The 19851-nt window shown below is 32.1% G+C and overlaps 1 protein-coding gene across 2 annotated transcripts; it reads left to right on the top strand.

Moving 5' to 3' along the window:
- Positions 1 to 4491: 4491 nt before the first annotated feature.
- LOC146724626 (uncharacterized) lies at positions 4492 to 5343 on the top strand. 2 transcript variants are annotated; one of them, XR_014924006.1, is made up of 3 exons: positions 4492 to 4616; positions 4706 to 4774; positions 4906 to 5343. XR_014924006.1 is itself a non-coding variant. In XM_085479550.1 (2 exons), the coding sequence occupies exons 1-2, from the start codon at positions 4633 to 4635 to the stop codon at positions 5208 to 5210; spliced, it is 447 nt and encodes a 148-aa protein (XP_085335676.1). In that variant the 5' UTR covers positions 4628 to 4632; the 3' UTR covers positions 5211 to 5343. The 2 variants fall into 2 exon arrangements, 1 of the variants encoding a protein (XP_085335676.1); XM_085479550.1 differs by lacking the exon at positions 4492 to 4616 and having other exon boundaries at positions 4628 to 4774.
- Positions 5344 to 19851: the final 14508 nt, after the last annotated feature.

Genomic DNA, 19851 nt, shown 5'->3' with positions numbered 1-19851 from the left:
GATAAAAAAATGCAAAGTCGAAATAGGGAAAATTTCTAAAAAGCCCCCGTCTCATTATCATCATTATATCATCATTATCATCATCGACCAGCATACTAGAGTATCTTTTGAACGTTTTACACGTATAAAAACACATGCGCAACATAATCACACGACAAAACACATGAAAGATGATGTAGTGGAAATTTTTTGTCCACTCGCATTTTTACAACAGTGGCGATAGTGGGGTCCCCCATACGGCAGGGGTGCGGGGTTATGTTGGCTAACTTCCCCCTTCTTCCCTCCTCCCCCTCTCTCTCTTTCTTTCTCACTCCCAACTCACTGTTCGTCTTGTGTACTTATTTAGTACATTCATGATTAAACATCTATATGCATTAATGTGAAATTTACTTACAATTAGTTTACTTGAAATATTCAATCTCTAAAGTGTTTATCTTATAAGATAGACAAAAAAATCTGAGTAAATAATAAGAAAAAAAAACAAGGATTATTATTGTCATAATTTTTTATCAATTAAGTACTCTCAACTATCCAATAATTAAATAACTACGTACAAATGTGCGCGCGTGTACACACATACACATATTGATATTAAAGAGATTGAAGGAGAGGAAGGAGAAGATAAAAATTTAAATATTCACATATATTTTCAAATATTATATATGAATTTATAGTTTACATATCTAATTAATAATGAATTTCTAATTATATTAAACATATCAAAATAAAGACATACATGTATTTATCAAATGAATAAAATTATTGAATACAGACTTAAAAAATTTATTAAACATAGACTTAAAAAATTAATTAATTAAACATATTCCAAATTTAGAAAAAATAAACTTTATTTATATATGCAACAGCTTTTTAAACTAAATTTTTAAATTCTATTTTATATTAGACAATTATCTCAATCAACATCTACGTCCACATTAGCTGCACTGCAGACTACCTCTACAGCCACATTATCTGCTCCGCGGATATAGCGTTATGCCAATACGATACATTACATGTACTTACTTACTTGCCTTTACTGTACCAACTCTTGTTCTTTCCACGTAATCATGTTTTTACAGTTATCGTTTGCTGTATATCTTCCAGCAAACTTTATTTCGTGTGAAGTGTATTTAATTAATTAAATCTCTGCGAAAGATTGAGAAGATGAAGGGATAATTCAAACTATGAAGACATGGTTACATGGAAAAGACAAGAGTTGATACAATAATAAAGACATACATGTATTTGTATGCTGCTGGCATAAGGTTATAGAAGTTGATTGAGATTGAAAAATAATAATGAAAATAATAAAAAAAATAAAGACACATGTATTTGTATCGTGCTGGCATAAAGTTATAAAAGTTGATTGAGATTGAAAAATAATAATAAAAATAATTAAAAAAAGGAAATATTCAATCATCATTTAAAAGCATATTTGAAATCTGTAGAATAAACAGTTTTTGCAAAAAATGTGGAGCATTTGAGCTCTAGTAAGTCTAAAAATAAATGTAAACATCAATTAATAATAACTGATGTTATATATATATTATATATATAAACCAATTTGTTGCAATATTCACTATAAAAGGTTGTAAGGGTAAGATGGCTAAAGTGAATAATTTAAAAGATAGTTAACATAATTTTACATAAACTGAAATATTTCATAAAATAAAATATTTGTAATATTTCGAAGTTTATGTAAGATTATGTAAAAATTATACCTTTACAACTTTTTATAGTAAATATTGCGAGGTAATCGATTTATATGAGAAAAATTAAGGTAATTCTATTTTGAAAATATAAGTGACCTTTAAATAACCTTGAAAATCGCCGTTTAGGAAAAAGTCTGTGTCAACTTTTTCTTTTTCGAAATCCTGCAACTTTTATCTAAATTTAATAGAAAATGTATAAAAAATGCTCGACATTAGTACAACACACACACACACATATACACACACAACACACACACATATGGGTAAATTTATATAAATAGGGTGCTTTAGGAGGAATGATCAGGATTCTAGGATATGATTGTACACATCATTTTAAGCAAAGAAGTTTAGATAAACATGTTTAATAATTGTTCTATTCCGGTCATAAAAATATACAAAAATGAATGATATAATCTCTAAAAACTCACCTTTAAAAAAAGGTAAAAAAAGGCGACCAGTTAAGGGCACGCCATTAACAAAAATTATCCATTGCAAACCCATGTAGAATCCTATCCTATTGCAAACCCATGTAGAATCCTATGAAAAATTAATCATTGCAAACCCATGTAGAATCCTAGGCAAAATTAACCATTGCAAACCCATGTAGAATCGTACCCATTGCAAACCTATGTAGAATCCTATGAAAAATTAACCATTGCAAACTCATGTAGAATCCTATGAAAAATTAACCATTGCAAACCCATGTAGAATTGTATTAAAAATTATCCATTGCAAACTTATGTAGAATCCTACATTGCAAACCCATGTACAATAGAATTGTATGAAAAATTATCGATTATAAACCCATGTACAATCGTAACAAAAGTAATGAAATAAAAAAAAATTGCGCCAAGTAAAAGTAGAAACTTGTACCAGTGGAAAATTAAAGTTGCAGACATATATAGAGTCGTATAATGAATCAGTAAAAATTTAAATTTGCAAATGTAGAATCGTACCATAAAAAAACTTATCTTTTAAAAAAAAAGATAAACAAGATGCCAAGTCCATGCGCCATGTGAAAAAGAAATAAAAAAATTTTAGTTAAAAAAATTGGGAGCGCTGCTAAATAATATTCTAACAATATTAAAATTAAATTGTTACTTTTAAACTCATTACAGTTAAAATATGTTTTGTGTTTAAATTAATTAATGTTACTTTAAGGTGCATTGTAATTTTGAAACTTAGCAGCGCGCCCAGTTTTTTTAACTAAAATTTTTTTATTTCTTTTTCACATGGCGCATGGACTTGGCATCTTGTTTATCTTTTTTTTTAAAGATAAGTTTTTTTATGGTACGATTCTACATTTGCAAATTTAAATTTTTACTGATTCATTATACGACTCTATATATGTCTGCAACTTTAATTTTCCACTGGTACAAGTTTCTACTTTCACTTGGCGCAATTTTTTTTTTATTTCATTACTTTTGTTACGATTGTACATGGGTTTATAATCGATAATTTTTCATACAATTCTATTGTACATGGGTTTGCAATGTAGGATTCTACATAAGTTTGCAATGGATAATTTTTAATACAATTCTACATGGGTTTGCAATGGTTAATTTTTCATAGGATTCTACATGAGTTTGCAATGGTTAATTTTTCATAGGATTCTACATAGGTTTGCAATGGGTACGATTCTACATGGGTTTGCAATGGTTAATTTTGCCTAGGATTCTACATGGGTTTGCAATGATTAATTTTTCATAGGATTCTACATGGGTTTGCAATAGGATAGGATTCTACATGGGTTTTCAATGGATAATTTTTGTTAATGGCGTGCCCTTAACTGGTCGCCTCTTTTTTACCTTTTTTTAAAGGTGAGTTTTTAGAGATTATCTAACTCACATTAAGTTTTAGTCCCGAGAATTATATAAAGCATGCAAAAAGTAGCAATAACAATCAACACTTTATCAATTTAATTTTTTCTGATACGATCCTATTAATAGAGGAAACTCAAATATTAAATTGGTTGCTCAGAATCAGACAAATAAATGTCTGAATAAATAAAAAAAATAAAAAAATAAATATTCTGCAATATTTTATAAATATTATATTCACCTTGTAGAAATAAATCAGTATCATTGCAGAAATGTTGCATAATATAGTTTGAGGGCGGACATATCTATATTGGCAAGCTTTCAGGAATATTGCATGCAATATTTCAATCTTGCAAAACAATATTTTTGCAATATTCCGTCAATATTCGTGCTGTAGGGGTATATATATCATGTACATATATTAACACAGAATTACAACGTCGAAACAGCAATTATAGAAAACAATAGGTCCCCAGCAAACACCGATATATAATTGTTACATTGCTATAATAAAACGGAATATAACAGGTAATATAACGTGTACGTTACATGTAACATCCATGTTAATTGTAATTTCCCATTCATAGATGTAACATTTTAATATAACATATATTACATTGTAGTTATATTGTAATTATATACCAAATAGCACATTGATGTATTGATAAGTCAGTGCTATCTTGGAATATAATGACAATATAACTACAATGTAATATATGTAATATTAAAAATGTTACATCTATGAGTGGGAAATTACAACTAACATATACGTTACATGTAACATGCTTAAGTATATAACATTTATATACTGTGTTTGCTGGGTCTGTTCGTTTTGGCTACACTGGCTACACTAGTTCAGAAGTTTTATTAAGATTTAAATATAACGTCAGTTTAAGACTTAAATATGACATCACAATAGGTTTGTTCGCGTCACATGCTCCAATGTACACCAGAGAGCACTTGGATCACAGATAAGATGGCGGTTGGATCAGATGGGTTTATGTGCACCAACGCTCAGTGACACGAACGGATTTGAGCACTCCCTTCCCTTCCAATCGCACATCGTACATCATTGACCGATTAGGTTAGGTTTTGACAACATGGATCGCCTAGGTTTTTTTGACGGTTTTCGCATTATAATAATAAATAATATTAATGATGACGTTTTTGCAGAAAATCCTGTACCTTTGGCAGGAATTGGTGAATTGTTAGAAGACAATGGGAACGACGATGAAATAGAAAGTGAGTATTAATGATAAAGATGTGACGTTTCTAATTTTGGTGTAATCTCTAATAATCTTGTAATTTTAAATTCATCTTTCCTTAAGTAGTTTGTGCATTTTTATTGAATTTTATATAATTTGTATTTGCAGATATTGCCATTAACGCAATCGTTGAAATTGCAGAAGGTTTCGTTCAAAGAATACATAGGACATGCATAACCAATTACATTGAAAATACAGTGCCTATGTATACAGATAGAGAATTTGTTATGCATTTTCGTTTGAAAAGAACGCTTTTTATGAGTATGGTAGAGAAATTTATAGCGTTTTCGATTGGGAAAAAGTTAGTGCGCACCAGTGCGCACTCAGTTCACACGAACACTGGACAAGTTCCATGGGTTGCACTGAATAGTGCAGGTGAAAAAGAACACGCCGAAATTTTCAGTGCCACTTGAGTTGACTAGATTCCGGGAAGAACAAAAAAGTAACCTCGACATCTTGTGTTCAGTTAAGTAATGATTTTTATTATATGTAATTAAATATAGAAGATGATCAAGAATATCACGTATGACAAATATAAAAATTATTATTATTTAGTATAAAAATGCTATTACATTAAGTACATTAATTATATTTTAAAAAAGAGTACAGGTTTGATGTTTATATAAAAAATATAACACTTACGGTGTCATTATCCATTTTTTTTTACACATTCTACATAATTTACAGTTTTTTTGGAATTATTCTTCTAGTTCGAAGAGTTGTAATTATTTCTTCTTGCTCGCTTGAACTAGAAGAAGATTCCAAAAATGTCTCCAAAATATTAAAGAGAGCCAAATCCGAATTGCTCATTATGTCGAATTTTCGTTCAAAAGAATGCCCTACTGCTTGCATGCATCCAGTGCACTGAACTGGCACCGTCAAAATTCTCGTGCCACTTAGTGCGCACTGAGTGCGCACTATGCGAGTGTTGTGCGTTCAAACGAACACGCAACACTAGCCAAGTGCGCATTGGCACTACCAATCGAACACGCGCCTGACATTCAGTGCAGCCAGTGCACCCCAATCGAAAACGCTATTAATCATTGGCCATATTTTAGAAATTTAGGAGGTAAGTATTGATTTTTTAAAATTATAGAGTTTTCGATTGGGGTGCACTGGCTGCACTGAATGTCAGGCGCGTGTTCGATTGGTAGTGCCAATGCGCACTTGGCTAGTGTTGCGTGTTCGTTTGAACGCACAACACTCGCATAGTGCGCACTCAGTGCGCACTAAGTGGCACGAGATATTTTGACGGTGCCAGTTCAGTGCACTGGATGCATGCAAGCAGTAGGGCATTCTTTTGAACGAAAATTCGACATAATGAGCAATTCGGATTTGGCTCTCTTTAATATTTTGGAGACATTTTTGGAATCTTCTTCTAGTTCAAGCGAGCAAGAAGAAATAATTACAACTCTTCGAACTAGAAGAATAATTCCAAAAAATGTAAATTATGTAGAATGTGTGAAAAAAATAGATAATGACACCGTAAGTGTTATATCTTTTTATATAAACATCGAACCTATACCCTTTTTTAAAATATAATTAATGTACTTAATCTAATAGCATTTTTATACTGAATAATAATAATTTTTATATTTGTCATACGTGATATTCTTGATCATCTTCTATATTTAATTACATATAATAAAAATCATTACTTAACTGAACACAAGATGTCGAGGTTACTTTTTCGTTCTTCCCGGAATCTAATCAACTCAAGTGGCACTGAAAATTTCGGCGTGTTCTTTTTCACCTGCACTATTCAGTGCAACCCATGGAACTTGTCCAGTGTTCGTATGAACTGAGTGCGCACTGGTGCGCACTAACTTTTTCCCAATCGAAAACGCTATTAGATATGTATACTAAAAATTTTGGACTTTATTTTGAATAAAGTTTGATTAATATTTATATAGGAAATGGAGGATTCAAGCAGTGGATACTGTTTACAGTACACGCTTCACACGCATGCGTGATAAAATAGCCCCAAATGCACCACCTTCGAAGGTGAGGCAAATAGAGCGTGCTCCTAATTGCTCCTTAGAGTATGCTCTAACGTGACGCGAACATCTAGTCGCCATCTTGTTTCCGGTGACACGAACGTATTGGAGCGCATTGGAGTGAGAAGGAGCATGTTAGGGCATGCGACGCGAACAAACCTATAAAGTTTGTTTCCGTCGCATGCCCCAAAATGCTCTTTCTTACTCCAATGCGCTCGTATTGGTGCGCTCCTCGAATTGGACCAATACGAGCGCATTGTAAAAAGGAGCAAGTTGGGGCATGCGATGCGAACAAACCTAATAATGTCACATCATGACGTCAATATAAGGTCATACAAAAAATAGGTCATTTTGACGACATATGACCATAAATGACTAATTTGAAACGTTAAAATGACGTGTGCTTGCTACCTGGGAAAATTCCATAAATATATAATTACAAAAGTGAAGCGTATCGTTTATATTAGTTTACAAATTAAAAGAAAAAAAGGTTTTATGGAATATTCTATGACAAATAGTCGATCATTAGAATTTATCAATTTTTATAATTTATTCACCATTGTGTGATTCAAATATTTATTCCGACGATTCATCATATTAACTATTTCATAAATAATATTATTCAATTTCAAATACGTTGATTATAGGGTTCACACATTGGTTAATAGATTCGCACACATTGATTAATAGGTTTGCACACATTGATTATTTCGCATTTATTATTCATATCGCTAGAGTCACGCAAACGGGTAATCTTTCATTCCTCGTGAAGGCTAGTAAGTTCTAGATACGCACTCATAACGTTACATTGGTCGCGTCGCTAGTCCTCAGTCTAGTTAGAACTAGGAGATTCTCTATGCTGGTATTATTGATAATAAATGATAAAAACGTCTAATTCTAAGTTAAATTATTAAGTAAAATGGTTGATTATATAGTTTCTCGCAAGGTCCGTAGATGAACGACAAGAGGGGAAGTAAGGTTGTTGCCATAGATATAGAAGACATAGATCGGCCTCTACCGTAGGAGACAGTTGAAAATCTAAAGGACAGAGAGATGATTCCGGGGCTCTCTGTCCTTCTCTTTTTTCGCGTAGTGGGGATTACGTAGGGATGGGTAAAAACGGAACGAGCATGTGCGTAGGAGAAGTAGTCGGCATGCAGATTCCCCTCATTTCGTGTACGCTGAACGTCGATATATAGACACAGTAGCATTACATATTAAACAATACTATTTTTATGTTTGTATATTTTTATTGTGTTTACCCATCCCTACGCAGTCCCCACCACGCGAAAAAAGAGAAGGACAGAGAGCCCCGGAATTAAAGTCACTAGATTACAAAGTACCGCAATTAGGAGGAAAAAAGCTGCCATTTCGACTCCACGCAACGCGGCCGTTTCAATTGTATGTATAATCCAATTTTTTGTACGAAAGAAATAAAATTGTAAATTATATAAAAATAATTTTATTTATGTTTTTTTCCATTTGCTATGGCCATTTTCATCGCAACACTTCTACTGCTATGACCAGCTGCTTTTTTTACATCACTGCTTACTTTTTTTAATGAAAAATGAATTCTTGTGATTACAAAATTTTTTATAAATTTATAACCAATATTATGACACGAAGGAATAAAGTTTATCGAATATTCTTGTAAAAACATTGTTATAAAATCATTGACTTTTAATACATTAAAAAGTAAGTTAGTCTCATTTTTCCGAAATAATAGTTCGCACTTATATATTAAATTATATATCTCTACGCTTGGAAATATTAAAATATTTTCTTTATATTCTCTTAACTTTGTATAAAAACTTAGATTATTGTAGCTAGAATTGTTGTTAGAATCATTCGTAGTCACAAGAACATTAAAACAATTAAAAATAAAATCTCGACGGCAATCGGAGCCTGTGCGGATGACATGCACAAAATTAATAAATTAAAATGAGATCTCAAATCAAACTCATTTATTAAATTCTAAACGTTTCGACCCACTTCGGGTCTTCTTCAGTAGCTGCAAAATACAAAGATAGAAGATAATCGGTACAATCAAAAATTATAAAACTCGTATACATACAATCCGCAAATAAATTAAATATCATTCTCCTCCCTATTCAAACCGTCCGGCCGTCGGAGTGTCTCCCTAACGGTGACCATCGTCAGGAAGGAAGCAGAGCAGTGACTCCCTTACCAACACTAATCAACATAGTATAAATTAAACGTAGAACAATTCACAAGAATTAAAAATTAAAAACCGGGAAGAACACTCACCCCGACAGCAAAAACAGAGAGAAGACGATGCTACACGTGACACATCACTCTAACGACTGTGCGGTATTCTACCTCGACACAGTCGATACATATATACGCAAAAAACAAATATAAAATAAAATATGAAAATAAAAATAAAAATAAAAACAACTAAACTAATCGGCACTCATGTCAAAAGTCTAACAAAAAAACCCGGCTATGTAAAATCACAAAGCTAGATTTTGGTAAATTTTTCTATTAACAGTTCAAGATTCTCGTTTAATTTATCAGTGTCGCTATGTAAATTTAAACTATTCCTCTGACGTTTGATGTGGATCATTTCGGATATCAAACGTTTACCTAAAAAAGGCTCCTCGTCTAAGACTTTTACATCCTCCCAATTAAATTCATGGTTCAATAATCTATGTTCCGATATGACTGATAATTGTGACGCGTTTCTTTTTATGTTGTTGCGATGTTCTTTCATCCTAGTTTTCAACAATCTACCCGTCTGCCCTACGTACGACGCATCACAATCCATACAATCAATTTTATAAACTACATTATTATGGAGTTCCCTTGGTAACTTATCCTTGTGTACTTTAATGAATTTACGGAGACTGTTAATTGCTGTATATGATGGAATGACATCCAAATCCCGTGTAATGTCCTCGATTCTCTTCGATACATTATTAATATACGGAATATTAAAGTACGAAACTTTTTTCTGCGTTAGAATCTTGTCATTGCATATATTTGCTCTATTGTTATGCAACTTATTATTATAGCGGAAGAACAACTTTTTTAACCGCGCTTGCAAAGTATGAAATATCAAATTGAGAGGATAATTATTAGACAAAAGAACTCCAATCATAGACTCAAAGTTACCTTTATGGAATTTCGGATGAGATAGCCAAAAAACTCTATCTATGAGGCTGATAATGGTGCCTTTTTTATAACAGAGAGGATGCTGCGATTCAAAATTTAAATATCTACCTGAATACGTCGGCTTATGAAACAAATCAAACTCAATGCTCCCATTATTTATATAATGGTGACATCTAAAAAATTCAATCGGTTGTCAACCCCCTCCTCCATGGTGAACTGCAATCTGCGATATCGCGTTGGCGGCCCCACCCTCCATGCTTAAAATAGTTTTAAACACTTTCAATTCTTTCCATCCTAGATTGCAGTTCACCATGGAGGAGGGGGTTGACAACCGATTGAATTTTTTAGATGTCACCATTATTATAAATAATGGGAGCATTGAGTTTGATTTGTTTCATAAGCCGACGTATTCAGGTAGATATTTAAATTTTGAATCGCAGCATCCTCTCTGTTATAAAAAAGGCACCATTATCAGCCTCATAGATAGAGTTTTTTGGCTATCTCATCCGAAATTCCATAAAGGTAACTTTGAGTCTATGATTGGAGTTCTTTTGTCTAATAATTATCCTCTCAATTTGATATTTCATACTTTGCAAGCGCGGTTAAAAAAGTTGTTCTTCCGCTATAATAATAAGTTGCATAACAATAGAGCAAATATATGCAATGACAAGATTCTAACGCAGAAAAAAGTTTCGTACTTTAATATTCCGTATATTAATAATGTATCGAAGAGAATCGAGGACATTACACGGGATTTGGATGTCATTCCATCATATACAGCAATTAACAGTCTCCGTAAATTCATTAAAGTACACAAGGATAAGTTACCAAGGGAACTCCATAATAATGTAGTTTATAAAATTGATTGTATGGATTGTGATGCGTCGTACGTAGGGCAGACGGGTAGATTGTTGAAAACTAGGATGAAAGAACATCGCAACAACATAAAAAGAAACGCGTCACAATTATCAGTCATATCGGAACATAGATTATTGAACCATGAATTTAATTGGGAGGATGTAAAAGTCTTAGACGAGGAGCCTTTTTTAGGTAAACGTTTGATATCCGAAATGATCCACATAAAACGTCAGAGGAATAGTTTAAATTTACATAGCGACACTGATAAATTAAACGAGAATCTTGATCTGTTAATAGAAAAATTTACCAAAATCTAGCTTTGTGATTTTACATAGCCGGGTTTTTTTGTTAGACTTTTGACATGAGTGCCGATTAGTTTAGTTGTTTTTATTTTTATTTTTATTTTCATATTTTATTTTTATATTTGTTTTTTGCGTATATATGTATCGACTGTGTCGAGGTAGAATACCGCACAGTCGTTAGAGTGATGTGTCACGTGTAGCATCGTCTTCTCTCTGTTTTTGCTGTCGGGGTGAGTGTTCTTCCCGGTTTTTAATTTTTAATTCTTGTGAATTGTTCTACGTTTAATTTATACTATGTTGATTAGTGTTGGTAAGGGAGTCACTGCTCTGCTTCCTTCCTGACGATGGTCACCGTTAGGGAGACACTCCGACGGCCGGACGGTTTGAATAGGAGGAGAATGATATTTAATTTATTTGCGGATTGTATGTATACGAGTTTTATAATTTTCTGATTGTACCGATTATCTTCTATCTTTGTATTTTGCAGCTACTGAAGAAGACCCGAAGTGGGTCGAAACGTTTAGAATTTAATAAATGAGTTTGATTTGAGATCTCATTTTAATTTATTAATTTTGTGCATGTCATCCGCACAGGCTCCGATTGCCGTCGAGATTTTATTTTTATTGTAACACAATAATTCGAGCCGAGATTAACAGGTTTTTTTTATATTAAAACAATTATTGCAATGTGTAAAATTTTTCTGTATTTTAAATAATAATGCACCTATTAAATAATATAATGCAGCTTGAACTGTATTATTTAAATCAGTTTCTTTTTCATTTCCAAGCGATAATTGATATATATTTATATCCCATAAATTTTTATTGCTCTGCAGACATCTCTCTTCTGCAGAGGAATTTCTAGAATCTAATTGTTTTATTTCATTACAATAAGTAATAAGATCATTAGAGTCAATAACAGAATAGTTACTACAATTAATATTTGCCTGATATTGTGATAAACAAACAAGTCTAAAGTATCTCTTCCAATTAATTGAAGCCATTCATGCCTTCTTTCTTTATTTTTCGGAACACGAAATAACCGAAATCCTCTTTCGCTGCGATTATTGCAGTCTTTAACACAACAACCTGGCATCTTGGTACCTCTTATTTCTCTTCATGTGCGAAGAAGATTATAACAGGTTATAAAGACTGCACTTAAAGTAGAGATGATTTACACAATGTATACACTATCTACACTTTTCGACACCATCTTGACTCCCATGTATCTTATGAATTGCGTTACTTTGTAATCTAGTGACTTTACCCGGAATCATCTCTCTGTCCTTTAATTCTTTCAACGCTGCCTCCTATGGTAGGGGCCGATCTATGTTTCCTATATCTATGGTCATCGCATTCATTGTTTCAGCTTTGCGCTCTAAAATGGCGCCGCCAATCCAGCCACCGGACAGTTGTTCAACTATAGTTTTTTTTCACTAAAGCGGGGAGCACACACTTTTGCATAAGCGCATAAGCATATGCATAAGAAATTTGATTGGTTGAATTTTTTATGCATACATTTATAGACCAATCAAGATTCTTATGCTTACGCTTATGCGCCTATGCAAAAGTGTGTGCTCCCCGCTTAACACTTCGTACGACACACACCGACATAAGCGGGGAGCACACATTCTTGCATAAGCGCATAAGTATATGCATAAGAAATTCGATTGGTTGAATTTCTTGTGCATACGTTATAGACCAATCAAGATTTTTATGCTTACGCTTATGCGCCTATGCAAAAGTGTGTGCTCTCCACTTTAAACGTACTCTATGTATTCTACGCGCTTCATGCGTAATTCGGAACGCACCCTATATATATGGGTTGAAGACACACCAAACTTCCTTTACCCGAAGAAAAACACAAAAAAAATAAAAATAAAAGATAATATATAATAGTTGCCGGTGACGCTGAGAAAAAAAGAAAAAAATATCTTTATGTGTGCATCATCTTCAGCTTTACTGTTTACGTATGGTTTAGTAAATAAAAAATAATAGATGAAGGAAGAAGACTATTAAGCCTGTTCTATAATTGCGTAAACGTATAGTTGTAAGTAGTTGTATCGTAAAAAGCAGTTTTAAACTATTACTACCATTTGCAAACGGTAATAATAGTTTATTTAAACCATTACTACCGTTTACAAACGCGATAGTAATAGTTTTAAAACTGCTTTTTACGATACCGTACAATCATACTTACAACTAAGTTTACGCAATTGTAGAACAGGCTTTACAATGCGGAGCTCCGCAACAAGATATTAATCACGTCCTCTGGATATGTCCTCTACTACTCCTCACCGTTCCACGCTATTACAATCTATTGAATTCTCAATTAAAAAACCTTATGACATCATTGATTAGGGTGCGTTCCGTTATGCACTGCAAGTACTGGCACTATGACGTCATGCAAGTGTACTGTTGACAGCGTTCCTTTTTAATTTTGTGCACTTTGAAGCTACTGCAAAATAGTAAAACGGAACGCACTACAGTACGCTTTCAGCAGACTTTTAACTAACCTTTTTCGCTAATAATCATCGAGTGAAAAATTGGTGAAATGGATAATACCATTATTGCATTAATTACATATAATTTAATCGAGAATATATATGATTCGAGTGAGTCATCAAGTGAAAGCGATTTGGAAATGGAATTAATAAATGAAATGGGACGACAAATTAAAATACCTAGAATAAAATGTAAAAATTACGTTAAAAATATTGTATCATTATATTCAGATATGGAATTTAAAAGTTAGTTCCATCGTACACATGGAGGTAGCCATCTTGATTACTGCGAGTGCTTTACCTCGCCGGTTGCAGTAATCGCAACAGGAAATAACGTCAAAATTAATGACGTCATATACTCATGATAGTACTTTCGCAGTGCACTGCTATCTATATCGGAACGCTATTGGTAGTACTGTCAGTACTTGCAGTGCATAACGGAACGCACCCTATATCGGAACGCTATTGGTAGTACTGTCAGTACTTGCAGTGCATAACGGAACGCACCCTTACTCAAAAGACTCTCCCCAATAGTTATCTCCCATATAGCATCCTATCTTCGCAAACACAACATTAAAATATAGTGATTCTCAAGGACAATATTTATTATAACATCAGTGCCAAGCTCCGACACCACTGAAGATAATGAACCACGAATTAATATCGTGCATTCCATTGCCATAAAAGAAGAAGAAGAAGACTATTATACATATAATAACATAATGTAAAGATATGATACAAGAAATAAGAATACATTAAAAAAGACATTTTTCAAAATAAAAATTAATTTTTTTTTTACAGATGATATCAAATCAAACTCTGGTGAAAATAGCAAGTTTGGGAGGATTTATAACAGCAAGTACAGGTTATGCCTTTTATTGTCGCATACAACATAATATTAAAGAAAGTGAGCCTTACAAAGATACAATGAATATTTTTCGTGCACATAAAAAAGCTGTATCATATCTTGGTGAACCTATAAAATTCGGTCGCATTACTTATGGTGATGCAGAACAAAATAAATGTTACAAATGGTTTAAAGTTTCACTTAAAGGTAGCAATACTAAGGCAAAGTTATATTATGAGGTACTATTGAAACATAAAACTGAAAATAATTTTACGGTGTCTAAAATTGAAATTACATTTGATAATATACCTGGAAAGATATTTGTGATAAAAGATTGTGAAAATGATAGATAATACAAAAATTGTACAATATATAAAATATATAAAGTATGATTGAGAAAAAGTTTAATTATTTACATACTAAAGAAAAATAAATAAGTTTACAAAAGCAGTTAAATTGAGATATAAAGTTACATAAGAATAATTAAAATGGGAGGAAAATATGATTAAAAATGTAAACAAAGTGATAAATATAAGGCCAACTTATCGAGCTGAATATTCGAGATGTTCAGTCAACTACCATTTATTACATGTATAAATTATAAAACTACAGTCATTATATTAAAACTAACGCAAATACAATCATTCTATAAACGTTTCGACCGCACGCGGTCTTCTTCAGTATAATTATTGAAATATAAATTCTTACAATTCACATAATATCGAAATTTAATTATAGTTATTCAGAATCAAGAGTTTTTGAGCAATTAACGCGTGTTTCAATCCGTCCTGTCCAACAATGTTCGCCTCGATATGATCCCTGATTTTGTTCAGATCTCGGATAGTTTCATCGTTAATATGCGAGAAATTAACCCGTTCCGTAGGCGCTGCGATTAATAAAAAATTACCGATCAACGTATGTCCAAATTATAATATGTATCCCCTACAATTGGTAGTATGCTTACCTATCATCGTTCTTCTTGACAATTTTGCTACTTATTAACAGTTATTAAGGATGACACATAACAAACCAACAATACAGAAAGACAGCTCATTTTAAACTCTACTTGATCGGAGAGCGTGCGTGTTTATATATGATCTAATATCTATGTTTTACTCGTTAATGTCCTATTTGTCCTATTATTATTTCTTGTTCGCTAATATATCCAAAATATCAAAATACGACTCGCTAAGTAACTCAGTATCTTTGTTTAAATTTAGTCCATTTTTTTGTTCCTTGATATGTAGCATCTCAGAAATGAGTCTTTTATAATAATTATTTTCGTTGTCCATGATCTTAACATTGTCCCAATTAAAAGTATGATGTTCATTTATTATGTGTTCAGAAATTACTGAATGTTTCGTTGAGTCCAATCTAATATTATTTTTATGTTCTTTCATTCGCGTCTGCAATTGCCTCTTTGTTTGGCCTACATAAGATGCATTACAATTATTGCAACTGATCTTATAAACCACATTCGAATTGCATGGATGATTAGTTTTATCTTTCTGCGCTTTAATAATATTATACAGTTTGTTGAGACATCTATACCCTACCATACAATTTTTATTTTTTACCGAGGAAACAATCATTTCTGAGATCCCATCTATATACGGAATGACAAAGAATTTTTTATTGACTGAGTCATTTCCTATACTTTTTGTTCTTTCTATGTTGGCCTGTCTCTCTATAATGCTCCCCTTAGATATGATGTGTTCTATCCGATGATTAATTTTGTTAAAAATCAGATCAAGAGGGTAACCATTGCTTCTGAGTATATTAATAATTAACTCCAAATTTTTATTAAAAAATAGTGGATGTGATAGCAATAGACATCTGTCTACAAGGTTATATATTATTCCAATTTTGTGGCATAATGGGTGGTTTGAATAAAATGATAACGTCCTTCCTGAGAAGGTTTCTTTTGATACCAGTCTATATATATTTGTTATTAATAATTTTAAGTGATAAATCTAAGAAATTCAAGCTATGGTTAACCTCTTGTTCGACCGTGAATTTAAGTCTTTCATGATAGTTGTTAAAATTATTCACAATCTGAGTCATATTAGTCATAGAGGTGGCCACTATTATGTCATCCACATAACGAAAATAAAACAAACATTCCAAATTCAACGCTTTGAGAACTGTATCCTCAAGATCTTGCATAACCAGGTCTGCAATAATTGGTGATAACGGTGACCCCATAGGGGTCCCAAACGTCTGTTATAAATTATGTCATCAAATGTAAAATATGTAGAAGTCAATATGAATTTTATACCCCCCAAAAATTCGTTTTTCGGTATTTTAGTATTTATTCCAATGTAATCCCATCTATCGTTAATACCGTCAATCGCAAGATCCAGAGGAACGTTCGTAAACAAGACACCACATCCAAGGAAAACATCCTATCATTCTCATCAATCTTTTACCAGACAATATGCTGTACAAATCAAAACTATTATTAATATGACTTTTCGCTTTGGTAGGCTAGTTCGTAAGGTGTTTTGTAAAAACGAAGCCAGCGAGTATAGAGCTGTATCACCGATGAAACTATGATTCTAACTGGATAGTTTTCCTTATGGATTTTAGGTAATCCATACGCTTTTTGGAAGGAGAGAATCACTACAACGTAATTTATAATATTCGTTTTTGAAATATAATCTTCCTTAAGCCATCTCTTCAACAAATCATTCAAATCGTTCTCTATTTTTTTGCACGGATTTTTTTAAAAAATTTTAAAATAAAATTTATAAAAAAATCCGGTGCAAAAAAATGAGAACGATTTGAATGATTTGTTTAAGAGATGGCTTAAGGAAGATTATATTCAAAAAACGAATATTATAAATTACGTTGTAGTGATTCTCTCCTTCCAAAAGCGTATGGATTACCTAAAATCCATAAGGAAAACTATCCAGTTAGAATCATAGTTTCATCGGTTGATACAGCTCTATACTCGCTGGCTTCGTTTTTACAAAACACCTTACGAACTAGCCTACCCAAAGCGAAAAGTATATTAATAATAGTTTTGATTTGTACAGCATATTGTTGGTAAAAAGATTGATGAGAATGATAGGATGTTTTCCTTGGATGGGGTGTCTTTGTTTACGAACGTTCCTCTGGATCTTGCGTTGACGGTATTAACGATAGATGGGATTACATTGGAATAAAACTAAAATACCGAAAAACGAATTTTGGGGGTATAAAATTCATATTGACTTCTACATATTTTACATTTGATGACATAATTATAAACAGACGTTTGGGACCCCTATGGGGTCACCGTTATCACCAATTATTGCAGACCTGGTTATGCAAGATCTTGAGGATACAGTTCTCAAAGCGTTGAATTTGGAATGTTTGTTTTTATTTTCGTTATGTGGATGACATAATAGTGGCCACCTCTATGACTAATATGACTCAGATTGTGAATAATTTTAACAACTATCATGAAAGACTTAAATTCACGGTCGAACAAGAGGTTAACCATAGCTTGAATTTCTTAGATTTATCACTTAAAATTATTAATAACAAAATATATATAGACTGGTATCAAAAAGAAACCTTCTCAGGAAGGACGTTATCATTTTATTCAAACCACCCATTATGCCACAAAATTGGAATAATATATAACCTTGTAGACAGATGTCTATTGCTATCACATCCACTATTTTTTAATAAAAATTTGGAGTTAATTATTAATATACTCAGAAGCAATGGTTACCCTCTTGATCTGATTTTTAACAAAATTAATCATCGGATAGAACACATCATATCTAAGGGGAGCATTATAGAGAGACAGGCCAACATAGAAAGAACAAAAAGTATAGGAAATGACTCGGTCAATAAAAAATTCTTTGTCATTCCGTATATAGATGGGATCTCAGAAATGATTGTTTCCTCGGTAAAAAATAAAAATTGTATGGTAGGGTATAGATGTCTCAACAAACTGGATAATATTATTAAAGCGCAGAAAGATAAAACTAAACATCCATGCAATTCGAATGTGGTTTATAAGATCAGTTGCAATAATTGTAATGCATCTTATGTAGGCCAAACAAAGAGGCAATTGCAGACGCGAATGAAAGAACATAAAAATAATATTAGATTGGACTCAACGAAACATTCAGTAATTTCTGAACACATAATAAATGAACATCATACTTTTAATTGGGACAATGTTAAGATCATGGACAACGAAAATAATTATTATAAAAGACTCATTTCTGAGATGCTACATATCAAGGAACAAAAAAATGGACTAAATTTAAACAAAGATACTGAGTTACTTAGCGAGTCGTATTTTGATATTTTGGATATATTAGCGAACAAGAAATAATAATAGGACAAATAGGACATTAACGAGTAAAACATAGATATTAGATCATATATAAACACGCACGCTCTCCGATCAAGTAGAGTTTAAAATGAGCTGTCTTTCTGTATTGTTGGTTTGTTATGTGTCATCCTTAATAACTGTTAATAAGTAGCAAAATTGTCAAGAAGAACGATGATAGGTAAGCATACTACCAATTGTAGGGGATACATATTATAATTTGGACATACGTTGATCGGTAATTTTTTATTAATCGCAGCGCCTACGGAACGGGTTAATTTCTCGCATATTAACGATGAAACTATCCGAGATCTGAACAAAATCAGGGATCATATCGAGGCGAACATTGTTGGACAGGACGGATTGAAACACGCGTTAATTGCTCAAAAACTCTTGATTCTGAATAACTATAATTAAATTTCGATATTATGTGAATTGTAAGAATTTATATTTCAATAATTATACTGAAGAAGACCGCGTGCGGTCGAAACGTTTATAGAATGATTGTAATTTGCGTTAGTATTAATATAATGACTGTAGTTTTATAATTTATACATGTAATAAATGGTAGTTGACTGAACATCTCGAATATTCAGCTCGATAAGTTGGCCTTATATTTATCACTTTGTTTTCAATATACGAGCGACAATTGTATTAATTTATTTTTAAAATGTAAAGTGTACCTGTTTTAAAATATATATCAATAATAAAAAGAATTGAGAAAATATAAAAATATTAAAGAAATTTGAGAAAAAAAATTTTTAAAAAATTAAGAAAAAATTATGTATTAAGAAAATATATTTTTTTGTATAAAAAATAAAAAGGATATAAAAAGTTGAAAAAAAAATTTATTTTTAAATTTAAATTTGGTTTTAAAAATTTTGAAAACATTAATTAGAAGATTGAAAAAATTAAAATGAAAAACAAAAATTGTTATTGTTTGTCTGTAAAAGGGAGGGTATATCAGTGATACCCTTAGGTACTCTTAACCCCGTACTAAACCCAAAGCTGCTTGAAGTTATGTATGGTGCTTCTCCCGTGATCTTAACGTTTTTTCGCGCCAATTTTTGGTTTGATTT

The sequence above is a fragment of the Nylanderia fulva genome, unplaced genomic scaffold, assembly GCF_048542155.1.
Source record: "Nylanderia fulva isolate GAGA-0341 unplaced genomic scaffold, ASM4854215v1 Scaffold1225, whole genome shotgun sequence".
NCBI lineage: Eukaryota > Metazoa > Arthropoda > Insecta > Hymenoptera > Formicidae > Nylanderia > Nylanderia fulva.
The sequence above is the reverse complement of the archived record's forward strand: the minus strand, read 5'-3'. Positions and strand labels throughout refer to the sequence as shown.